Here is a 19,396-nt window from a genome sequence, read left to right on the forward strand (position 1 = left end):
TTTCTACCGTATAAGGTTTCAACCTTATATGAACTTTTTTTCCCCTCATAATTCACCTAACCCCATGAACAAACAAAAGACGGCCATAGTTTTTGACGATAACAATGGAAAGGCAGATATAAAACTCATACGCCACTACCCTCTTTTTGGAGTATAGAAAAAGGAAGAAGAAGAAGCAAAAATGGGAGACAGAAGAAAGGCTGGTTTTATAGGCTTGTATTTGATTCTACTTATCACCATACTATATGGTGGTGGTGGTGGTGGTGGTGGTGGTGGTGGTGGTGATGGAATCTTGGTTGTGGAGAGTGCACCAAACACCAACATCACTCAAGTGCTCTGCAATTCTGGTGTGTACACGAGAGGCGATCCCTTCACGCAAAGCCTGGACTACGTCCTCAAGGACATTCAAAGCTCCACCCCTTCTCGCCCCTCTCGCGATTACAAGACCATCTCTCCATTCCCAAACGCCTTTGCGTACGCAAGAGCCACCTGCACCCCCTCACTCTCTCCTTCTGATTGTGCAACCTGCCTGGTAAGCGCGGTGTCCGTGATGCAGCAGACATGCACCAATCGCATAGGTGCAAGGGCGGTGCTTTACGACTGCTCAGTCAGATATGAGCAATACCCATTTTCTGATTGATCAGATGGATATCAAATGTGTTGTGAGGTAGCCTGTTTGTTTAGACTTTAAGATCAGTCTATCTCGGCCTCCCCATCTTTTCTAATTTCTACCGTTGCAGTCGGAAAAGGTTTCAACAATGAAGTGGTTTTTTTATTCGGGAAATCATCAAAAATATACTTTTTTATATATATATTTTTTTAATTATTAGAAATAAATCTCAATTTTTTAAAACCTCATTTATACCCCTTTTCACCATTTTTTTCACACTTTTATGACTAAAACACCCTTCACATAAGTAGCAGGTCCGTGAAGGCATCACGGTCCTTAAAGTCCTATGATGCTTCAAGTGACAATCACAATTCTTTAAGTGCTGTAATGTTTCAAATAACCATCACGGTTATGTTAGTGCCATGATGGTTCAAGTGATCATGTGATACTTCAGAAACCCATCATAGTTCTTTAAGTGCCGTGATGCTTTAAGTGACCATCATAGTTCTTTGAGTACTGTGATGCTTCAAGTAACCATGTGATTGTCTAGAAACCTATCATGGTTCTTTAAGTACTATAATGCTTCAAGTAACCATGAGACAATCCAGAAGCCCATCACGGTTCTTTACATTCCGTGATGCATTGGCTTAGAACCTGCTATAACCGTCACAGCTCTAGGTCAACCATGATGCCTTCACAGATCTAAGACTATTGTAAAAAGTGTTTTCACAAAAAAAACAGAAAAGGGGTATAGATGAGGTTTTATAAATTTAGATTATATTTTTAATAATCTAAAAAAAGATATATATATTTATAATTTCCCTTCCATTTTTTAATAACTTTTGTACAAATTGTAGTAAGTATACACGATCTTACATGGACTAGCCAGAAATAAACCGAAAATAGGCCTTTTATTTCACATCAAATGGTTATAAAGAATTGTTACCGCATTGTATCGAAAATAAATGATCTCATCGTATACAGTCCTTTTACATAAATTTGCCAAAAAATACACGCTTGATTAGCCAAAAAATACAGGCTTGATTGTTGAAGATTGTAACACTACGTCATTCAAATTTTACATCCGAACTACCCATTAGACAAAGGAACCACATAATAACACCATCTACCTCTGGTACCAAATGTCCCTCAACATCCCAAATTCAAAATTTGCAACCGAACTACCCATTAGAAAAACGAAATATACAAGGGGTGGTTTGTACAAGGTTGAAGCGCCAAACAATAAAAGTAAGGCGCACCTTTAACCTTTTAATAATATTGAAAGATATCGTTTCAATATTGAAAATCTTTATAATAACCTGAAATTTTATTTTCATCTCTAATTATAAAATTTAAAGCTTCCAAATGCTATATATCAAATAAATCTATGAGCACTTAAAAATTGACAGTCTAGATAATGCATTACGAAATACACTATTTCTTAGATTTGAATTTTTTTTTTTTTTATGTCAATGAATCCCAAAGTCGATCGCGATATTCGAATTTGAGGGTTTTTTTTGGCATCAAAACAACTTATTCCAATGAATTTTTGAAGTGTGACTTTGTTTGATTGTTTAGGGCATCAACCTTATATAAACTCTTTCTATACAACACATCTTGTACAAAAAGGTCAGAATCTCCCTTCGGCGTCAGAAGTGAAATCAGGGCAGCTAGAGGCATATCATCAGCCACGGTCAGAGTCTCGAAAAGAAAATTCCTAAAGCTTTGTGCAAATAAATGGTACACCCCAGCTATCTAACTTACATTGTGATGGCTTGAGGTGCTTGTGACCTTTGTATATAAAGTCGTGGTCCATTGTATTCAGTCATGTAAGCTAAAAAGAAACAACTTAAGCGTTCTGCTAACAACATTCGTTTCCTCTTAAACCATGTCAAAAACTTATCTTACACCTTTAGTACAATGTTGAAATGCCATGAAGCAAACTATTGCACAAAATTCCACAGCAACCAAGCTAAGAATTCTTCCTCAATTCATCTATGCAGACAAACTCAAATATGATGAATCGTCTACAGTTCTAGTACAATATAGAGATTTCCCCTTTTCCCAACAACTCTTACCATCTTCCATGCCAATGTTTTGCATTTTCTATGGCAATTGTGTCCAATTTTTGTAATCAAGAAACTTCACAACTCCAGCCTATCTGATACAGGCAACATATGAAGCAGAATCATGCCCAACACGCGACAATGCCTGCTCAAAACAGAGGCTAATCTCTCTCTCTCTCTCAAAATTTAGAAGTATAAGCTATCTGGTCAAAGTCAAGTCATTGGATACCAACAAAGGTAAGAAGTTTTATGCGCCACCAACCATATCCATATCTGCAACTCCATCCACATTTCCCTTAAACACAATGCGAAGTTTTCTTAGAGCAGATGTCTTCCGATCATTCAATGTGACGGTGCCAGTGACATGAATGACATCTTTGGGGATTCTACCCATGAGATCAAAGAGAGGAAGCTGCAGATTCGATCTGGTCATTTCTTCAAGTATGGGAGGGGCCTGCATATACAAGTTCTTGCCTCTGTGCACCATGCTTGGTTTCGATATAGGGAGCGTCGGGTGTTCTCTGAGGAGATCTATGAACTGGTCAAAAGCATAAGGATAGAAACAAAGTGTCAAATGAAAATGTGCACGCAAAAATAACAAATTTTTCCCTAGGACATTTGTGGAAACAAAAGGGATTGTCTACTATGACACCATATATCTGTTACAAGGAGGTCATAAATATTCTTACCCATTCGATGTCAAATTAAATGGCTGGGGACGTGTCACAAAGTTCGAGAAATATTTTTGAACTTTGGGTCCAGTCAATGATACTCTCACAATTACCCAATTCAAAATCTGACGGACGAAAGTGAATATGACCTTGTACAAGAGGAAATGGTCTAGATCCCAAAACATAAGATTTAAGGAAATCATTCAAATATTCCTCTTACTAAGCAGAAATTAATCAAAATGCTTACTAGAAAGGAAAGCCAATATCACTGAAGGATTGTTTTTTTTTTTGATAATGTATATTACTAAAGGATTGTTCATGACAAAAAATCTGGAACAAGTACCATGCATCTTGCATGCACCGAAGAGAAAAGAAAAAAATACCGTATCTACACACCTTCTGCAGAGAAGTCGTACTGTCCACCTCAATAAGAACGCCAGGACCACAAACAAGACAGTCGTTGTCTTTCCAAAATTCAGTCACCTTCGTGTGAAGGCCTTCAGCACCATTATACCTAAAAGAATGATGAGTAGTTACTAGTTAGAAGATGGCAAGATATGGAACTTTAACATGAAAGCACTATTATCTACCCAAAACCATTAGATAAGGCATTGCAAAAATCAAATCACAGAGGAAATATGCCAACTTGACAAGCACAAAAAAATGTCACATCATGTACATATCCCCAATAATCAGTGGCAAGGAAAATTAGAACAAAAGGTGTAAAGACACACGTTAGGTAGTTGGACAATGATTTGCTGAATCCTGTAGCAATCTTCAATGCTTCCAATGCACAAGCAGCTGATATAATTGCATTAGTTGAGGCAATAGCCGGAATAATATTTTTTACCACGCCCTGCAGAAAAGTAAGAGAGGAGTCATTATTGTCATATAAACTGGAAAGAACTATTTAAGTATTAAAGAGCAAAGAGAATAACAACATACAATATCCATCTCTCTTAAATCATAGGATATGATTACACAAATTGCATGATAGAAAATCCATCCAGTGAAAAAGAAAAAAGGGGCAATTTCCACGAGTCCCTTGCCAATTAGTAAAAAAAGCAGTAGCCAAAGAACATGTGCATTACTTTCACAAATTGGGCAGGTAGATCATGGACCGAAAGCACCATATATAAAATCCTCAATCCACCATACATGATGCACAAAAAGATTCACAAAAAAAAAAGATGAAATGACAAATTCAAATGGTTCTCACTTCATAAAACTGTGTACCTCCAAATCAGGATAGAGTTGTAATCGGACAAATATAAGCAGGCTACACATGCGGAAACATTTGAGCTTGTGAGGAGCTGCTTTTAAGACAATTTCATACCTGAGTTAAGGAATAGGTAACCCCGCTAATACCAAAAAGTTCAGCTCTCTTAAGTGCCTGTAGCATCAGATGTTTCAAGTACATCACTGACTAAAACAAATTACAAATGGACAGGTTGAAGAAATTTTAACTACAGACGATGACAGAACCTCAGAGTAAACCCACTGCATATGTTCTGGCTCATCTGCATCAAAAGACTTCCCACCATGCACCTGCAAGAGAATTGCCCTGTAAACCATGCCCCAGCCAATAAAAAAGCATTCCTAAATGAGAAGAAGTGTCAACCAAGTGTTCCTGTGCTTTACCTCATTCCATTTAATTAAATGGGCGTATTCAATACAGTGGGCAGCTGTACGAGGGGTCTCTGCCAGAGTGCATAAAGGGAACTTCACCTGAGGAGGAAAAAGCCATATGGTGCATTCAAAGCATGGGGTGATTCCGGGTAAGATAACTCTAGCATGGCCCTTGAAACCTTCAGTACCACCATCTACCATAGGTTTAATTGTTTCTTCGCATGGCTTGTCATCAGAATCATACTCTAGATTTTCCCAGAGTGATACAAGGCAGATGACAATTCAAACTCAGAAAAGTAGACAGGAATAAACAGCAATTCAAAATAGAAATGTGATGCATTATCTGATAGTTCACTGCAGTGATTAAAAACTCAGAATCTGATCGAACTCACAAGGGTCCCAACCCAATCCGCGGTCTCACTCGGCCGAGACTCCTGTGCAAATTCAATGGTAGGATCCATGGCAGGTGAGACTGCGGTGAGTCCTAGGGGCTTGGGTTTCTAAACTGGACCCCAGTATGGTGCAATGTCCAAGTGGCTTGGGTGAATTCGAGCCTGAATCACTGAGTTTTTGAACAGTGTGTAAAAAAAGGAGATTCTGATTGTTCACGAGAAGCATGTCACATCTATACAAAACATGTACTACAATAACTATAGAAAAAGGAAATGAATATCATTTTAGTTATGCCAAAAACTTCCATGATCCTGCAGGAGCATACTGTCCATTTACGTCCTCGAGTAGAACTTAATATAGGAGTAACTTTAGGATCCCAATTTTTGGGGATGTAACATCATCAACCGATAGACTAACCTCAAAAAAGAAAAGGGAAAGCTTTCTATGTTCCCCCTACAACATAGAAGTTCTATCCTCCCCCTACCATCCAGCCGTTCATTTTTTATCAAGAGAGTCACTCACCGTTTGATCTTAGATCCGACGTTTCAAAGTATTTTATTTTTAGTTTTTTTAATACAAATTTTCTGAATATGAAATTTGGTATGTGCAGCGCACCTATAAAAAATATTAACAATAATTTTTCCATAAAATATAATGACCAAAATACCTCTTGAAACTTTCAGGGGTATTTTGGTTATTTTATTTTATTGAAAATATTTTTTTTATATTTTTCATTAGTGCGAGTTTAATAGAGCACTGGACGAAAATTTGGTGTCAAAATAGTTTATAGAAAAAAATTAAAAATAAAATAGTGTAGATACGTGACATTGTGATTGGGGCAATCTTAGCCCTCCATTAAAAAATGGATCGTTGGATAAGGGGGATGATAGAACTTCTATGTTGTAGGGGGAACATAGAAAACTTTCCCAAAAGAAAATTTCCAAATCACACTTTATATGCACCAGAGAAAAATAACATCTCAAGATTGAACCAAGACCATACAATTTTTCGAAAGTGTTAGGAAACTTGAAATTTAAGTTTTCTCTTCCAAAAATAATCTAGTAATTCTTAGGTAGTTCCCAAAATTTCAGATTTAAAAAATCCTCCCAAGTAGGTTTTATAGCCCAAGGGGTAGATGGACAGTGTGCTTCCACGAGAGCATAGTATACACGCTCTTTACTTATTAATAGTAGAACAAAAGCAAGAAATTGCGAGTATCTATTCTAGCACTTGAATTCATCATCATCATTATCATCCGAGCTTATCCAACTATTTGAGATCGGCTATTTATCAAGGGCCATACACTCAGTCAGACCATAAGTCACCATACATCTCACTACTTCCATCCATGTCCTTTGGGGCCTTCCCCGTACCATTTTTGAGCCTTCCACTTGAACCAAATCACCCCTCCTAACTGGTGGTGTTCTAGGTCAACATTGTACATGACCAGATCACCTCAATCTACTTTCCCTCATTTCATCATCTGTTGGAGCTACTGAATATTCTTTCGAAATTCTATCCTTCCTCGCCTTGCCACTCATACATCTCAACATTGTCATCTCTGCTGCACTCATTATATGCCTATATTGTTTTTTAACCACCCAGCACTTCGTCCCATAAAGCATGGCTGGTCTTATAGCCATCCTAGAGAACTTCCCCTTCAATTTCATTGGTATGCGACGATCAGTCGATCACTTAAGACTCCAGAAGTGCATCTCTACTTCATCTACCCAGCTCTAATTCTATGAGCAACATCTTCATCAATCTCTCATTTCTCATGGATATCGACCCAAGATATTGAAAATTCTTTTAGGTACTTCTTGGCCATCAATCTAAACTAATTCCTCGTTTATGCTCCTATTATTACGAAACTTGCATTCCATATATTCTTCGTTCAGCTAATTTTAAAATCTTTAAATTCTAAAGCATCCCTCCAAAGTTCTAACTTTGCTTTTATGCTCTATGCTCATGAATCAAAATTGTCATCCGCAAACAACAGATACCATGGGACCTCATCCTATAGATGCTTAGTTAACTCGTCCATAACCAAAGCAAAGATATATGGGCTAAAGCTGACCCCTGTTGTAGGCCTACTATCACTGAAAACTCACTTGTCTATCTACTAGTTGTCCTCACATTAGTTAGCTCTCCCTTATACATATCCCAACCTTGTCAATATATCCTATTAAAAATCGTCTTTTTTCCAGCAACCCCACCAAATTATCTTTCTAGGTACCCTATCATATGCTTTCTTTAAATCAATAAAGACCATGTGGAGGTCTTTTCTTTTCTCTCTAAACTATCTGTCAATTATCTAAGGATGAAAAATAGCCTCGATGGTTGACCTCCCTGACATAAATCCGAACTGATTTTTTGATACACTCGTTTTATGTCTTAATCGTTGCTCAATCACTCTCTCCCACAGTTTCATAGTGTGGCTCACAAATTTAATCCCTCGATTGTCCATATAACTATGTGTGTCTCCTTTGTTCTTGTAAATAAGTACCACAATATTTTTCCGCCATGCATCTGGCATTTTTTTTGTTATCAAAATCTTGTTAAATAGCTTGGTCAACCAGAATATGTTAATCTCTTCCATGCACTTAAAAACCTCTATTGTTACATCTGGTCCTAAAGCCCTTCCTATCTTTATTTTTCTTAAAGCTTCTTTCACTTCAGATATCCTAATCCTATCAAGTATCTATGACCTTTGACCTCATTACCGCTTAATGCAAAGCTCCCATGGTAGTTGTCATTTAAAGAAAAAATTAAAATACATCTTGTCATCGTTTGCCAACAACCTTTTATCTTCACTCTTGATGCATTTAATATGATCTAGGTCCCTATACTTTCTCTCTCTCATTTTTTTGCTAGTTTGAAGACATCTTTTGCACCTTCTCTTGTCCCCAATTTACTATATAGATTATCATAGGCCTTAAACATAGCCTTACTATTTTATTAGCATTCCTGTTGAATTTTCTATTTTCTTCTGAATTCTTATCATTTTTGTTCGCTTGCCAAGCTTTGTAACAATATTGTTTTTCGCTAATAGCATGTTAAAGCTCATCATTCCACCACCAAGTTTCCTTATCTGGAAGTCTTTTCCCTCTAGATTCTCCTAAAATTTCTTTTACCACTTTCTTAATACAATCAACCATCTCATTCCACGTAACATTAACTTTGTCCTCAGAATTTCATTTTCCTTCTTTCATCAATTTATTCCTAAATAAGTTTATTTTCTTAGCTTTTAAGTTCCACTACCTAGTTCTCGGACACCCATTAATGTCACTCATTCTCTTCCATCTCCTAATGCAAACATCCATAACCATAAGCCTGTGTTGCATAGACAAACTCTCTCCTGCAATGACCTTACAGTCTAGCACTTGAATTCATATTGCTTAAAATCTCAAAGCTTCAAAATTCCATATTGTCAGTAGCAGGATTCAGATTTAAACTGCTTAGTTCAGTACAACGAAAATTGATGAAATACATATGCCCCAAAAAAAACCTGTCATGTCCTCAATAAAGAAAGTGGAAAAGATCATGTGATTAGGACTCCATTGCGGCATAGAACTTCAAAAAGTTTCTTATTACACGTATTTTTCAAAAGAAGTTTCTCTTGACTCGCATATAATCTCATAACTGTCAAATCTTGTCCACAAGTTAGAAACCCCAATTCTCCTCATATCCCTGCAATAAGTTAACAGACAAGCATTAATCTTTCATCCTGAAGTGCACTGTAGGTTTGTATGGTTAAGCACCAGAGGGTCCTAAAGAAAACCTTATAATGGGAAACTAACCATCCTCCACAATAAAATTTCAAGATGGAACCTCCGCAATAAAATTTCAAGATGGAACCAATGCAATGGAGGGATTCATCAACCCCACTTTCACAGCCTTAGCTTCCACTTTATCAAACAGCCTCAGGAGTAGATTTTTTCTGTTTCTTTTTTTTCTTTTCTTTTTGTTTCTTTTTTTTTTTTGGGGGGTGGGAGGGGTGGTGGGGGGTTGATAAAGAAAGGGCACCTTATTAATTTTTAAAATATGGCCCTAACCAAGTGAGGAGTATATAACAAGGTATATCATCAATAAAGACAAAAAAGTGCACGTAACCAGCACCAAAGTTGACACTGAATATAATAGTTCGATAACCATGGTGTTTCATTGGCTATGCAGACCAAGATATTATAGAGATCTTCCATATCCTCTGATCACACATACATAATTCAAGAGATTTTCCCTAAGCGTGCTGATGCACACAATCTTTAAGAAACAAAAATTATGTTCGTTTGTTTGTTGGCAAGAGTTGCTGAGAGAAACAGAAAGCAAAAGAGCATCCATGGGAAGAGAGACACTGATGGGAAGGTTCTTTCTGGAAATTCACAGTATCTCCATTTGAGAGACTTCACCAATGGTATCGTTATTTCCATCTAAAAATTGGAAAAAATAAGTTCCATGTTATTGTTAGATCAATTGTTTACTTACCTTCCTTTGCAAGTCAATAACTAAGAAATTAAACACATAATTTAAGAAATGGTGGTTGAAAATTTCGGAAGATACATTAAGGATGGACATGAAGCCATTAGGGATCTCAACAATGGTGCCCAATCATTCTGAGCAAGGAAAAAAAAATGAATCATAGCAAGATACAACTTATTTGAGCAGAATGGTATAATAATTCACGCTTTCCAGTCCAAACTACGATTTTAACATGACCAATGACCAAAGAAAAAAATGATAAAGGAATATCATTTTGGAAGAAGAAAGAACATGGAAGGGCAGAAATTGTCAGAAGTTAAGAACATATGAATCAGAGGAGATGAAGCTCCATACCTAAGAAACTACAGGCGACAGAGTTGATATAGCTTCTAGCCTCAATGGAATCAAGACCAAGAGCAATAATGTTGAAATCACCGTAAAACTCAATATTCTTATCTTCAATTCGACAGAAATGTGGTACTATATTCACACCACTAACCCGTTCCATCACACGCATAGCAGCAACTTCAGCCTTTGGCTTTCCAACATCCTGAAGCCTACAGAAGTAGTAAAGTACACAATATGAGGAACATAATCCCATAAACTAGATAGAGCAAGCTCCATATTAAAGAGCCTGAGGAAAAAAAAGTAATGTAACTGAACATGCTATATACCAGAAGACACATATAAGTCTTAACTACACTAAAGAATCATCACTCTCCTACTGATCATTCATCTTTTCCACATTTCATACGCAAACTTACACCAGCAATCAAATTCTGCAGTGTTCATTGACCTGAATAGGCCCAAAGCATAGAGTCAACTGGTAGGAAAACCATGTAAGCGTCATCATCACTATCAGAGAGAATAATAAAAAACTTTTACACTATGTTTCAAGTTGATGAGATCAGTCAAGAGGTTTATTAAGGAAGAGGGCATCATTCTTTTAACAGACTAAATGACAGGAGCCATGGACACTGGAAGACATTGCTCCACTCATAACCAATAGTTCCTACGAACTAAACATCGACTGATCTACCCAGCCTCCCTCAGAGTGCTGCTTTTGATATGATTCTCCCTTAGCTTTAAAATGAATCGACTGGATTTCTTATCAGTCCAATAATACCACTTGCAGGACTTTTTCATCAGTCTTTGTTATTCAAATATTAGACATAACCATGAATAGGAATAAAACGAGAATGCTCCTATAGGAAGAGGACCAGCTCCTAGCCACTTTTTTAAGGTTCTCACTAATCCTTTTCGTCCCTGCCTATATTATAGTTGGCTCAAAGGTTCAACCAAACCATTAAATGTGTTACATTCTTCAACTTTGAAAATTTTCAAGTATCCTTCCTTAACATATATATATATATATATATATTTTTTTTTTTTTTTTTGAGAATTCCTAACATATCTTATTAACCCAACAACTAGGGTACTCCTTAGTGGGTACCTTTTAACCAGCCCAAAAGTTCTGGTTGAACATACGTCCAATATTATCTTCTAATGGGTGAGAGAGAGTATTGATAAATAGGCCTATCATCTAGAACTAGACATCTCGTAAACAAGTGGAAGGTTCTCAACCTTTTTCTTGATGATTGAATCCTATGGCATGGATCACATATTTCTAACTCCCTAAGTACATCGAACAAATCTGAGATTTTTTATTGAATTTCTTCGTGGTTTTGAATTCCAATACAATCTGTGTGTTGGAGAACATGTTTTCATGAATTTGGAGCCAAATTTATCAAAAATTGGCCTGAAATTTGAAGTTCGGAGAAGTTCCTGAGTTATTCATAGTGGTTAAGCTTTTCCATATCACAAGGACTCCAACTTCAATTTACTCAAAAAAAAAAAAAAGGACTCCAACGTCAATCCAAATTGTTGGTTTATTACCATAATTTGAATTCCAATATCATTTTGACCCTTTTGTTAATATTTGAATCCACTAACACTTCAATGCTTTTGCTTCGGTTATGTGACTATTCAATCACAAAGATATCGTATCCTGCATTTTGACCACCATTAGGTGTTTCCAAACTTAGGCTGATCCAAAAACACCCCGAACAGTTGGTTTATTGCCAATCTTTGGGTTTTAAGTGAAGTTGATTATATTTCGAACTCTATCCAAACTCTGTTGCTTCAAACACATGACTTTTGCAATCATATGGTTAAATTGTCAACCTGCATTCTCCCCGTGTTAAGGACTTAGGCATTTTTTAGTGTTTTACGAGCTAGCATGTCCCGGTTTTCGCCAAGATTAAAGACGCATACATTTTTTTAGTCATGAAAACCGACAAAAAACAAACAAAGCATCATGTGTGCAAATTTCTTTCATGCATGTGATGCTTGGCCTTCAACACGTCTACATCTGCTGTCTCAAAAAAGGTGGTGAGTGTGGTCTAAACTTCAAGATTGGAGATTCTTCTTCATGATTTTGAGCATTGTAATCGAAGTTCTAGGTATTGCAATTAGGACCACTATAATATGCAGCTTAAAGTCATGCAATAAGGGTGATATATCATGCAGTTTACCATCACACAATAAGGTAAAAATGCCAAGCAATTTAAAATCGTGCAGATTGGACCAGCATAACTTGCAATCTCGCATCACGCAGCAATGACAATTACATCATCTACATATTCAGTCAGGGACTTAACAAAGTTGCCCATAATGACATGCTAATACATCAACCATGAACAAAACAAAAATACACGTGATATGCTAATTTCAGGACTTAAATGTCAGAATCATATTGTAGGACAATGGAAGAAAATAAGGAAAGATTCCACAAAGTTTATACTCATGTGACGAGGAGTTTCACACAGTTTATATTCGTATAATGGGAAGTATTACATGTGTCACATAGTTTAGGCTCTTGTTCATGGGAGCATTACATGTGTAATAATTTTTTTTACAAAACCAATCAAATAAGGATTTTTTCAATTTTAATGAACATTCAATTGGGGAGCATTGTGACATACATTTTAAGCTCGTGTCTCTAGGAGTGTCTATGCCATGCAGTTTAGAATCCTGTGGCTGGGAACATTACGTATGAAAGAAATATTGCAAAAGAATCAATTAAGATTTTTGCATTTTAAATAATTTTTTGTAGTTGGGAGAAAGGACTGATGTAATTTTGAGTGCTTTATGCACTGGTGAAACCTGGTTTTCACCATTTTTGGAGACTTAAGCATTTTTTAAGGGCAGAAGAACCCTGAAAACACAACGATGGTGAAATAAACAAAATTCTAATTAGACATACCATCAAATTACCGGAAGTAAGTTATAAAATGACACTTTGAAGAATTATTATCCTTCTTGTCACTTCCTTAATTTAAGAATCATACCGCACGAAGTAAAGTCTACTGAAACAAACCAAGACATAATAAAACAACATGGCTTGATGATTCATTTGGACAACTACTATAACAAATGTGGTGTATCATCAACAACAAACGTGTACCATGCAAGCAATCGAGTAATAACCTCCCCAATAGTATAAATAATCCATGAACATGAAAAAAGTAACATCTTGTGTAAGAAAAGCATGGGCAATATAATATTGTTACCTGAATAGGAATTGGCGATTCAAATTGGAGACCTCAATTCTGTCCATATCTATCACTTCGAGATTCCGAAAACCTGACAATGCCAAGTCCTTGAGCAACTCACAGCCTAAGCCACCAGCACCAACAACCAACACCTTTGCATATGCCTGCAGGTCATCTCTCAGCTGCACAATAAAACCAACAAACTAATTCTCAATGTCACCAAATATTCACTAAGCTCTATACTTTTACTTGTCAACAGTGAAAATGAAAATGAATCTGGTTATGGTTTTCTCAAAACACACAAACGTGCGTGCGCACATAAACTGGTTTTGTTCAGATATTCCCTCTCCTAGAGTATTTCGTTAACCTACTTAACACTTTTGGACATATTCTTACAATGTAGCAACTTTTGCTTAGCAGATTTTTACGTAATAAATCGATCAAGGATAAAGTAGAAAGGTTTGGTAGAAACAAAAACAATTGTCAACAATGGTGGAGATTGACATCACCCACATGGAATGTGATATCATCCACATGGGGTGTACTGCTTTTCATAACTACTAAAATGCCATTATTTTTTCATAAGAATATATATTCTACGCCTCACTAGCAACAAAAAATTCCTTGCTCAAAAAGTTTTTGTATTACAAAGCATGGGTAATGAGTGTCCAATGAATGTTGTATAGGTTAAAGGAACACTCCATGAGAGGGAGTGGCCAAACAAAACCCCGTATTTCATCTGCCCAAAAGCAGACAACAAGTGTATTTTCTGCTTTATATCATTTTTGTGGGCCTTAGAGAAATTTGTTCAAGCCCAAATTTTGCACACACGCGTTTGGATATGATGATTAATATTGCAAGAAAAAATTGAAAAAAAACAGTATTTCTTATGAGAGGGAGACTTTAGTAAATATGGATTGTCCATTTTAGGTGTCCTAAAATGGTGCTAGTCGAGGTTATACATACATTTGCTTGACTCCAAATTTCGTCGATTGCCTCATCATCACTACATAAAAAATTTGAAAAAGAGAATTGAAGTTAAGTTCTCTTAGACGTAGATTTTACCATTCAAATACACGGATGACCAATGTTCACTGCTGGGGCACGTCTAGCGTGCATGTTAAAAAAAGAAAAAAAACAAAAAGATGATCTATATTTTCTTTGGGCACTTCTAGGGAGCACGTTAAATGACAACAATAATAATGATAATCACAGTGGCACTAGGATGAGCAGGGATTATCCCTAAATTTGGATACAAAGGGTCCGCCTAGCTATTGGCCTTGAGCTAGGAAAGACGCTGTAGTCCTGTAGCTGTCTGCCTTTAGGTGTTTTCAGAATGGGATGCCTACAAGCCATTCGAGATGAGATCAAATATGAGGAGCACATAGAAGCTGAAAAGAAAAGAAAATAAGATATAAAGATAAATAGAAGCACTTCATTCAGTAAACGTCTGCATTCAGTGAAGTCATTAGCATGCAGATTGGTCTCTTTTAGCTCTAATTTGACTGGTACCAGCATGATAAAAAAGAGAAAACGATTAAAAAAATTGACAATCATAAGAATCCTTAATCAAACCGAATAGAGGCAATAATTGAAAAAAATATTTCAGAATACACATACACAATAAAATAAAATAATAATCATTAAAAAAAAAAAAAGCACCCTTGGGAATATCAAGGATTTAAATGTGACCAAAGAAAGAAAATCTCATCTTTGTAGTGGAAGTCAAGGGTTTTTCCATACACAGAAGGATTATCACCTTCGAGATGCAAAGAGCCTTTAGAAAAACATAAAATTCGTATCCCAAATTATTAGAATCTAAAACCAGATTATTATTTTTTAAAAAATAGTAACCAAAATGAACCAAAATTATTTCACAATACAGGATAAAGCTTGCCCATATGCACATGCATAGAATTAGGGATCATAAATTTCAGGAGAATCGAGTCGGAGTGGTTTGCTTTGAATCAAAGCCAAAGAAGAAGAATATCCTAAGAGAAATCATCATCACAATTGGGGAAAGAAAGAAAAAAAAAAAAAAAAACAATGCGAGAAATAAGATGGATAAAAAGTGGGGAAGAGTAGTAACCTGAGGTCCTGGTTCAAAGTTTGGGCCTACGATATTCCCCGGTCTCACCAGGAGCTTGTCCAGGTCTCGCCATCGATTTTCTCCACTAACACTGTTGTGGTTGTCCATGAGATTGTCCTCTGCACTTAAATGGGCTTACTTCGCCTTTACCCTCCTCGTTTCAGAGATGGAGCATCGCTTATTTATACTCTACTAAGTTCTCATCAAATGAGAAATAATTCTTAATCTAAACCAAGGAAATAATAACATGCTGCGTTTTATACTCTACTAAGTTCTCATCAAATGAGAAATAATTCTTAATCTAAACCAAGGAAATAATAACATGATTCGTTTTAAAGGGAAGCATCCTTCATCCATGTAAAGGAGAAAAAAATTCTCCATTTCAATAAATAAAATAAAAGTGGAGATAACACTAAATACCCCTTTTTGGGTACAAAAAAAATATGTCCTCTATTTTTCATTTTACATGTGTGGATTTTTTCTTTTTTCTTTTTTCAAAATACTTACTGTTCCAAACTCCAAGTTCGGAATGGGGCATCAGTACAGAACTTATAAAGTTTTCAAATTTTTTATTGAAACCGGTTCAGAACTTAAGTTACGATGATAGACCTATCCAGAATTACTATATATGTTTGGTTTAGACGATAATGATTATGATCTCCATGTACAAAAGATTGATGATCTCTTTATAAACAATATTTTTTAAAATCTTAAGGTATGTTTAGTTTAGACAATAATGATTGTGATTTTTATGTACAAAAGATAAATGATCTCTTCGTAAACAATATCTTTTAAAGTCGAGAATTGTTATTAAGGAATTTTACTTTTTTCCCCTCCAAGTCATATTTTTATTATTTTAATATGATTGATGTTAGTTTGGATATTTCTACTTGTTAGTTTAAGGAGATATATTATGCTCCCTAGGGGGCAATGCCTCATAATACACATTATAGTTTGGAGCATAGTATATTTTCCTATAATATTATGCGTGATAAAAGTTCATGAGAAATATGGGACGTAGTATCCTTTCTTAGCTCTAAATTCTAATTAGAAGATAACCAAAATGTTTCTTATAAATAACTAACAAATAGAAATATGGTGCACCTCAAAATTCCACTTAAAAAGGTTGTTCCAATGTTCAAAAACCCATAATAGATCATCTTGACCTCAATATACATGGACATGGAAAAACAACGATTTCAAATCCTAAAAATAATGCTCCTTGTAATATACCATCTAGACCGGCTATTTTCAATTTTCAAAATATTTATAGATTTGCTCGATCTATACTAATTTTTTAGCTTTAAATTACATAATTAAAAGTATAAATAGATTTTAAGAACTTAAGGGTTTTCAACAACGAAACTGTATTTTCTAACAAGATTTAGTTGTGAGACTTGCTTTGATTGTTTGTTGTTTAATGTCTGCACCTTATAGGTACTATTGACCCCCAAAAACACACCTTATACGAACTGCACCCTTTCGCAATGGCATGCCAATATTGGTTTAATGGCGTCCATGTTGGAAAATCTCTTCACATATGGTAAGAAGTCCTCTTGTGTTGAGTTCAAAGTGCTTGCATACTAAGCTCAAGACAATAAACTCCATGGTTATAGTCAAAGTTGCTAGTAGGAATCTGGAGTTCTTGTGATTATGCCTAACACTAAAATCTAAGAGACTTTATTATGTGTTATTGTACTAATTGATGCCATAAGAATCCATATTTTCTATCAGTGACCTAAAAAACATTCGGTCGATATGACATTGCTTTATTTGACCAGAAAATCAATCACCCCTACCAATTTTGAATATATAGGAAATCGTTTGGGTTTAGAAAAGAATCGCCGATTTTAGTGGTTTTTTTGGCCAGTTCACTCTCTTTACTTGTGTTTTTTCGCCGATTCACTATTTTTATTTTTACAGTTTTTTAAATTTTTTAAAAATGTCCACAGTGGCAAACTCATGTTTTAAAAATTAATTGTTGTTGAGCTGATAAATTACAAGATTTTTCAGCATTAAAAGAACCTTTTTCAGATGGATTTTTTAGTTGGCCCGAAACAATTGTATTGGCACTAGAGGGAGGAAACCGGAGCATTGGCATTGGCATTGGAGTAAGAGAGAGAGAGAATGGCACTTCAGCAGGTTCATCTTCATCAAAGCATCCACCCGCCGTCCTTCCTATCTGCAAATACCACCATCCTTCTTTCTCACAAATTCGAGACACAAGACAACAACATAAAAGCGGCTCAATTCATCAGCAGTCGACCCCATCTCATCACCATTGCTGCAAGAAAACGACTATCTAAATCATTCACGAAAACTATTCACACATCTGTGAAATGGGTTTTCTCTGTGGCCTCGAATCACAAGCTCTGGTTGCGCTTGCTCCTCTCTTCCACTCTGGGAAACACAGAGTGTGGGGCATTCATCGGTGGCATTGGCAATGGAGGAAATCTAGGGTTTGGGAGGCGATTCAGAGGGGGAGGAAGGTGGTGGAGAAGAGGGAGAAGAAACCGATGGGTGGCTTTGTTGATTTTTGGGATTGTTTTCATGGTTTTAGGGCTACATTTTGAAGGGAAGCCGGATTTTAGGGCATTGGTTTTAGGGCTTTGGATGGTGGTTACAAGGGTGAGAGGCTGGGCAGGTTGGAGGCTCAAATGACAAACAAAACAAACTAAAAAGAGAGTTTTTTTTAATCACTCCATTTTATCTTATTTGGCTAGAGGGAAACACAGATCTCTCACTTAATTATTTGGAATTTATTTCATGAGCTCTGAATGATACTGAGGTTCTTTCATTATTTGTGTAGTTTCAACATTTTAGAAGTTACCATTTTCAACTTTTAAGCTCGTGTTTTTTTTTTTTTTTCCCTTAACACCTCTATGAATGGATGTTCAAAAACACGGATTGGTGACCCAGATTGCCAATCCCAAAAATTGGTCTGGACGGGCGGATTAGCTGCCATCTCCTACTATGGATTCACGATCCAAATTCGATGATTTCATTTCAGATCAGTGTTTTTCTCAACCCTGCTCTGAATTATTAGTTTTTGGTCTTTTTGACCATCTACAATCAACGGTTCTAATTAATAGTTTTGGACTACTTTGATTCCTTATAGAGGGCGATATGTTTGTCTTCACAGTGAGCAAGCGATTTGAGGGGTTAATTATAAATGATATTTGCCTAAATTTCCAAAAAAATGAAATGTTAAATGGTTGGGATATATTTTCCTTCTTTATTACATGGACTTCGATGGGTCGTGAATTCGTGATATTAGGTTTGATTGGAGGTAATGGATCCGGCTTGAAATCCTAGCCATAGTTATTATAACAAAAGGATGAGATCATGTTACTTACAAATGGTTCAAATTAAGTAGATCTATAAACACATTAAAATCTTGAAAATTGACAGTCCAAATACTGTTTTGTAAGATGTACTATTTTTAAGATTTGAAATATTTAATTTTTTTCATGTATGTATATCTTGATGTCGAGATGATAAATTTTTCCAACATCAAAAACCAGCTTTTTCGAATGATTTTAAAAGTGCACCTTAATTTTATATTTTAAGGTGTCGACCTTATATAAACTTTTTCCATCCAAAAAACCACTTTAAAAAAACTCATCTAAATGAGTAGATGACACTTTACACCTGAATTGGTGTGTGTAACACTGGTCTCTTCAAACTCTCTTTAAGACACTCTTGTCCACCGACCCCATGTACATCCCTCGGCCTTCAGCTTTGTGAGAGATCTTTTATACCTTCTTGAGGGCCTCTCTATCCAGACAAATTTGGGTGAGGGAGGGCAATGGGTTCAAAACCTCAAAATAAAAGCCCTTAAAGTTTGTGCCAAAACACCCAAACAACCTATTGGCCTTTGTTCTTTTAAATTTTGCACGCATGTT

At 36.0% G+C, this 19,396-nt stretch overlaps 1 protein-coding gene and 1 non-coding gene across 5 annotated transcripts; one reads left to right on the forward strand and one right to left on the reverse strand.

Moving 5' to 3' along the window:
* Window positions 1-143: 143 nt before the first annotated feature.
* Window positions 144-2,478, forward strand: LOC18440541 (uncharacterized). The gene is made up of 2 exons (XR_016043710.1): window positions 144-667; window positions 2,189-2,478. It is a non-coding gene; the product is annotated as an uncharacterized LOC18440541 (transcript).
* On the reverse strand, window positions 2,403-15,648 carry ECR1 (E1 C-terminal related 1). 4 transcript variants are annotated; one of them, XM_020671168.2, is made up of 10 exons: window positions 15,492-15,648; window positions 14,369-14,408; window positions 13,421-13,584; window positions 10,203-10,405; window positions 4,989-5,221; window positions 4,833-4,895; window positions 4,684-4,740; window positions 4,082-4,203; window positions 3,744-3,861; window positions 2,403-3,214 (listed from the first exon to the last, which is right to left on the reverse strand). In XM_020671168.2, the coding sequence occupies exons 3-10, from the start codon at window positions 13,465-13,467 to the stop codon at window positions 2,924-2,926; spliced, it is 1,134 nt and encodes a 377-aa protein (XP_020526827.2). In that variant the 5' UTR covers window positions 13,468-13,584; window positions 14,369-14,408; window positions 15,492-15,648; the 3' UTR covers window positions 2,403-2,923. The 4 variants fall into 4 exon arrangements, with proteins under 4 accessions (XP_020526827.2, XP_020526825.2, XP_020526826.2 ...); XM_020671166.2 differs by having other exon boundaries at window positions 14,369-14,747; XM_020671167.2 differs by having other exon boundaries at window positions 14,369-14,793.
* Window positions 15,649-19,396: the final 3,748 nt, after the last annotated feature.

This window comes from Amborella trichopoda, chromosome 1 (genome assembly GCF_054954075.1).
Source record: "Amborella trichopoda isolate Santa Cruz 75 chromosome 1, AtrichopodaSantaCruz75HAP2 v2.0, whole genome shotgun sequence".
Taxonomy (NCBI): domain Eukaryota; kingdom Viridiplantae; phylum Streptophyta; class Magnoliopsida; order Amborellales; family Amborellaceae; genus Amborella; species Amborella trichopoda.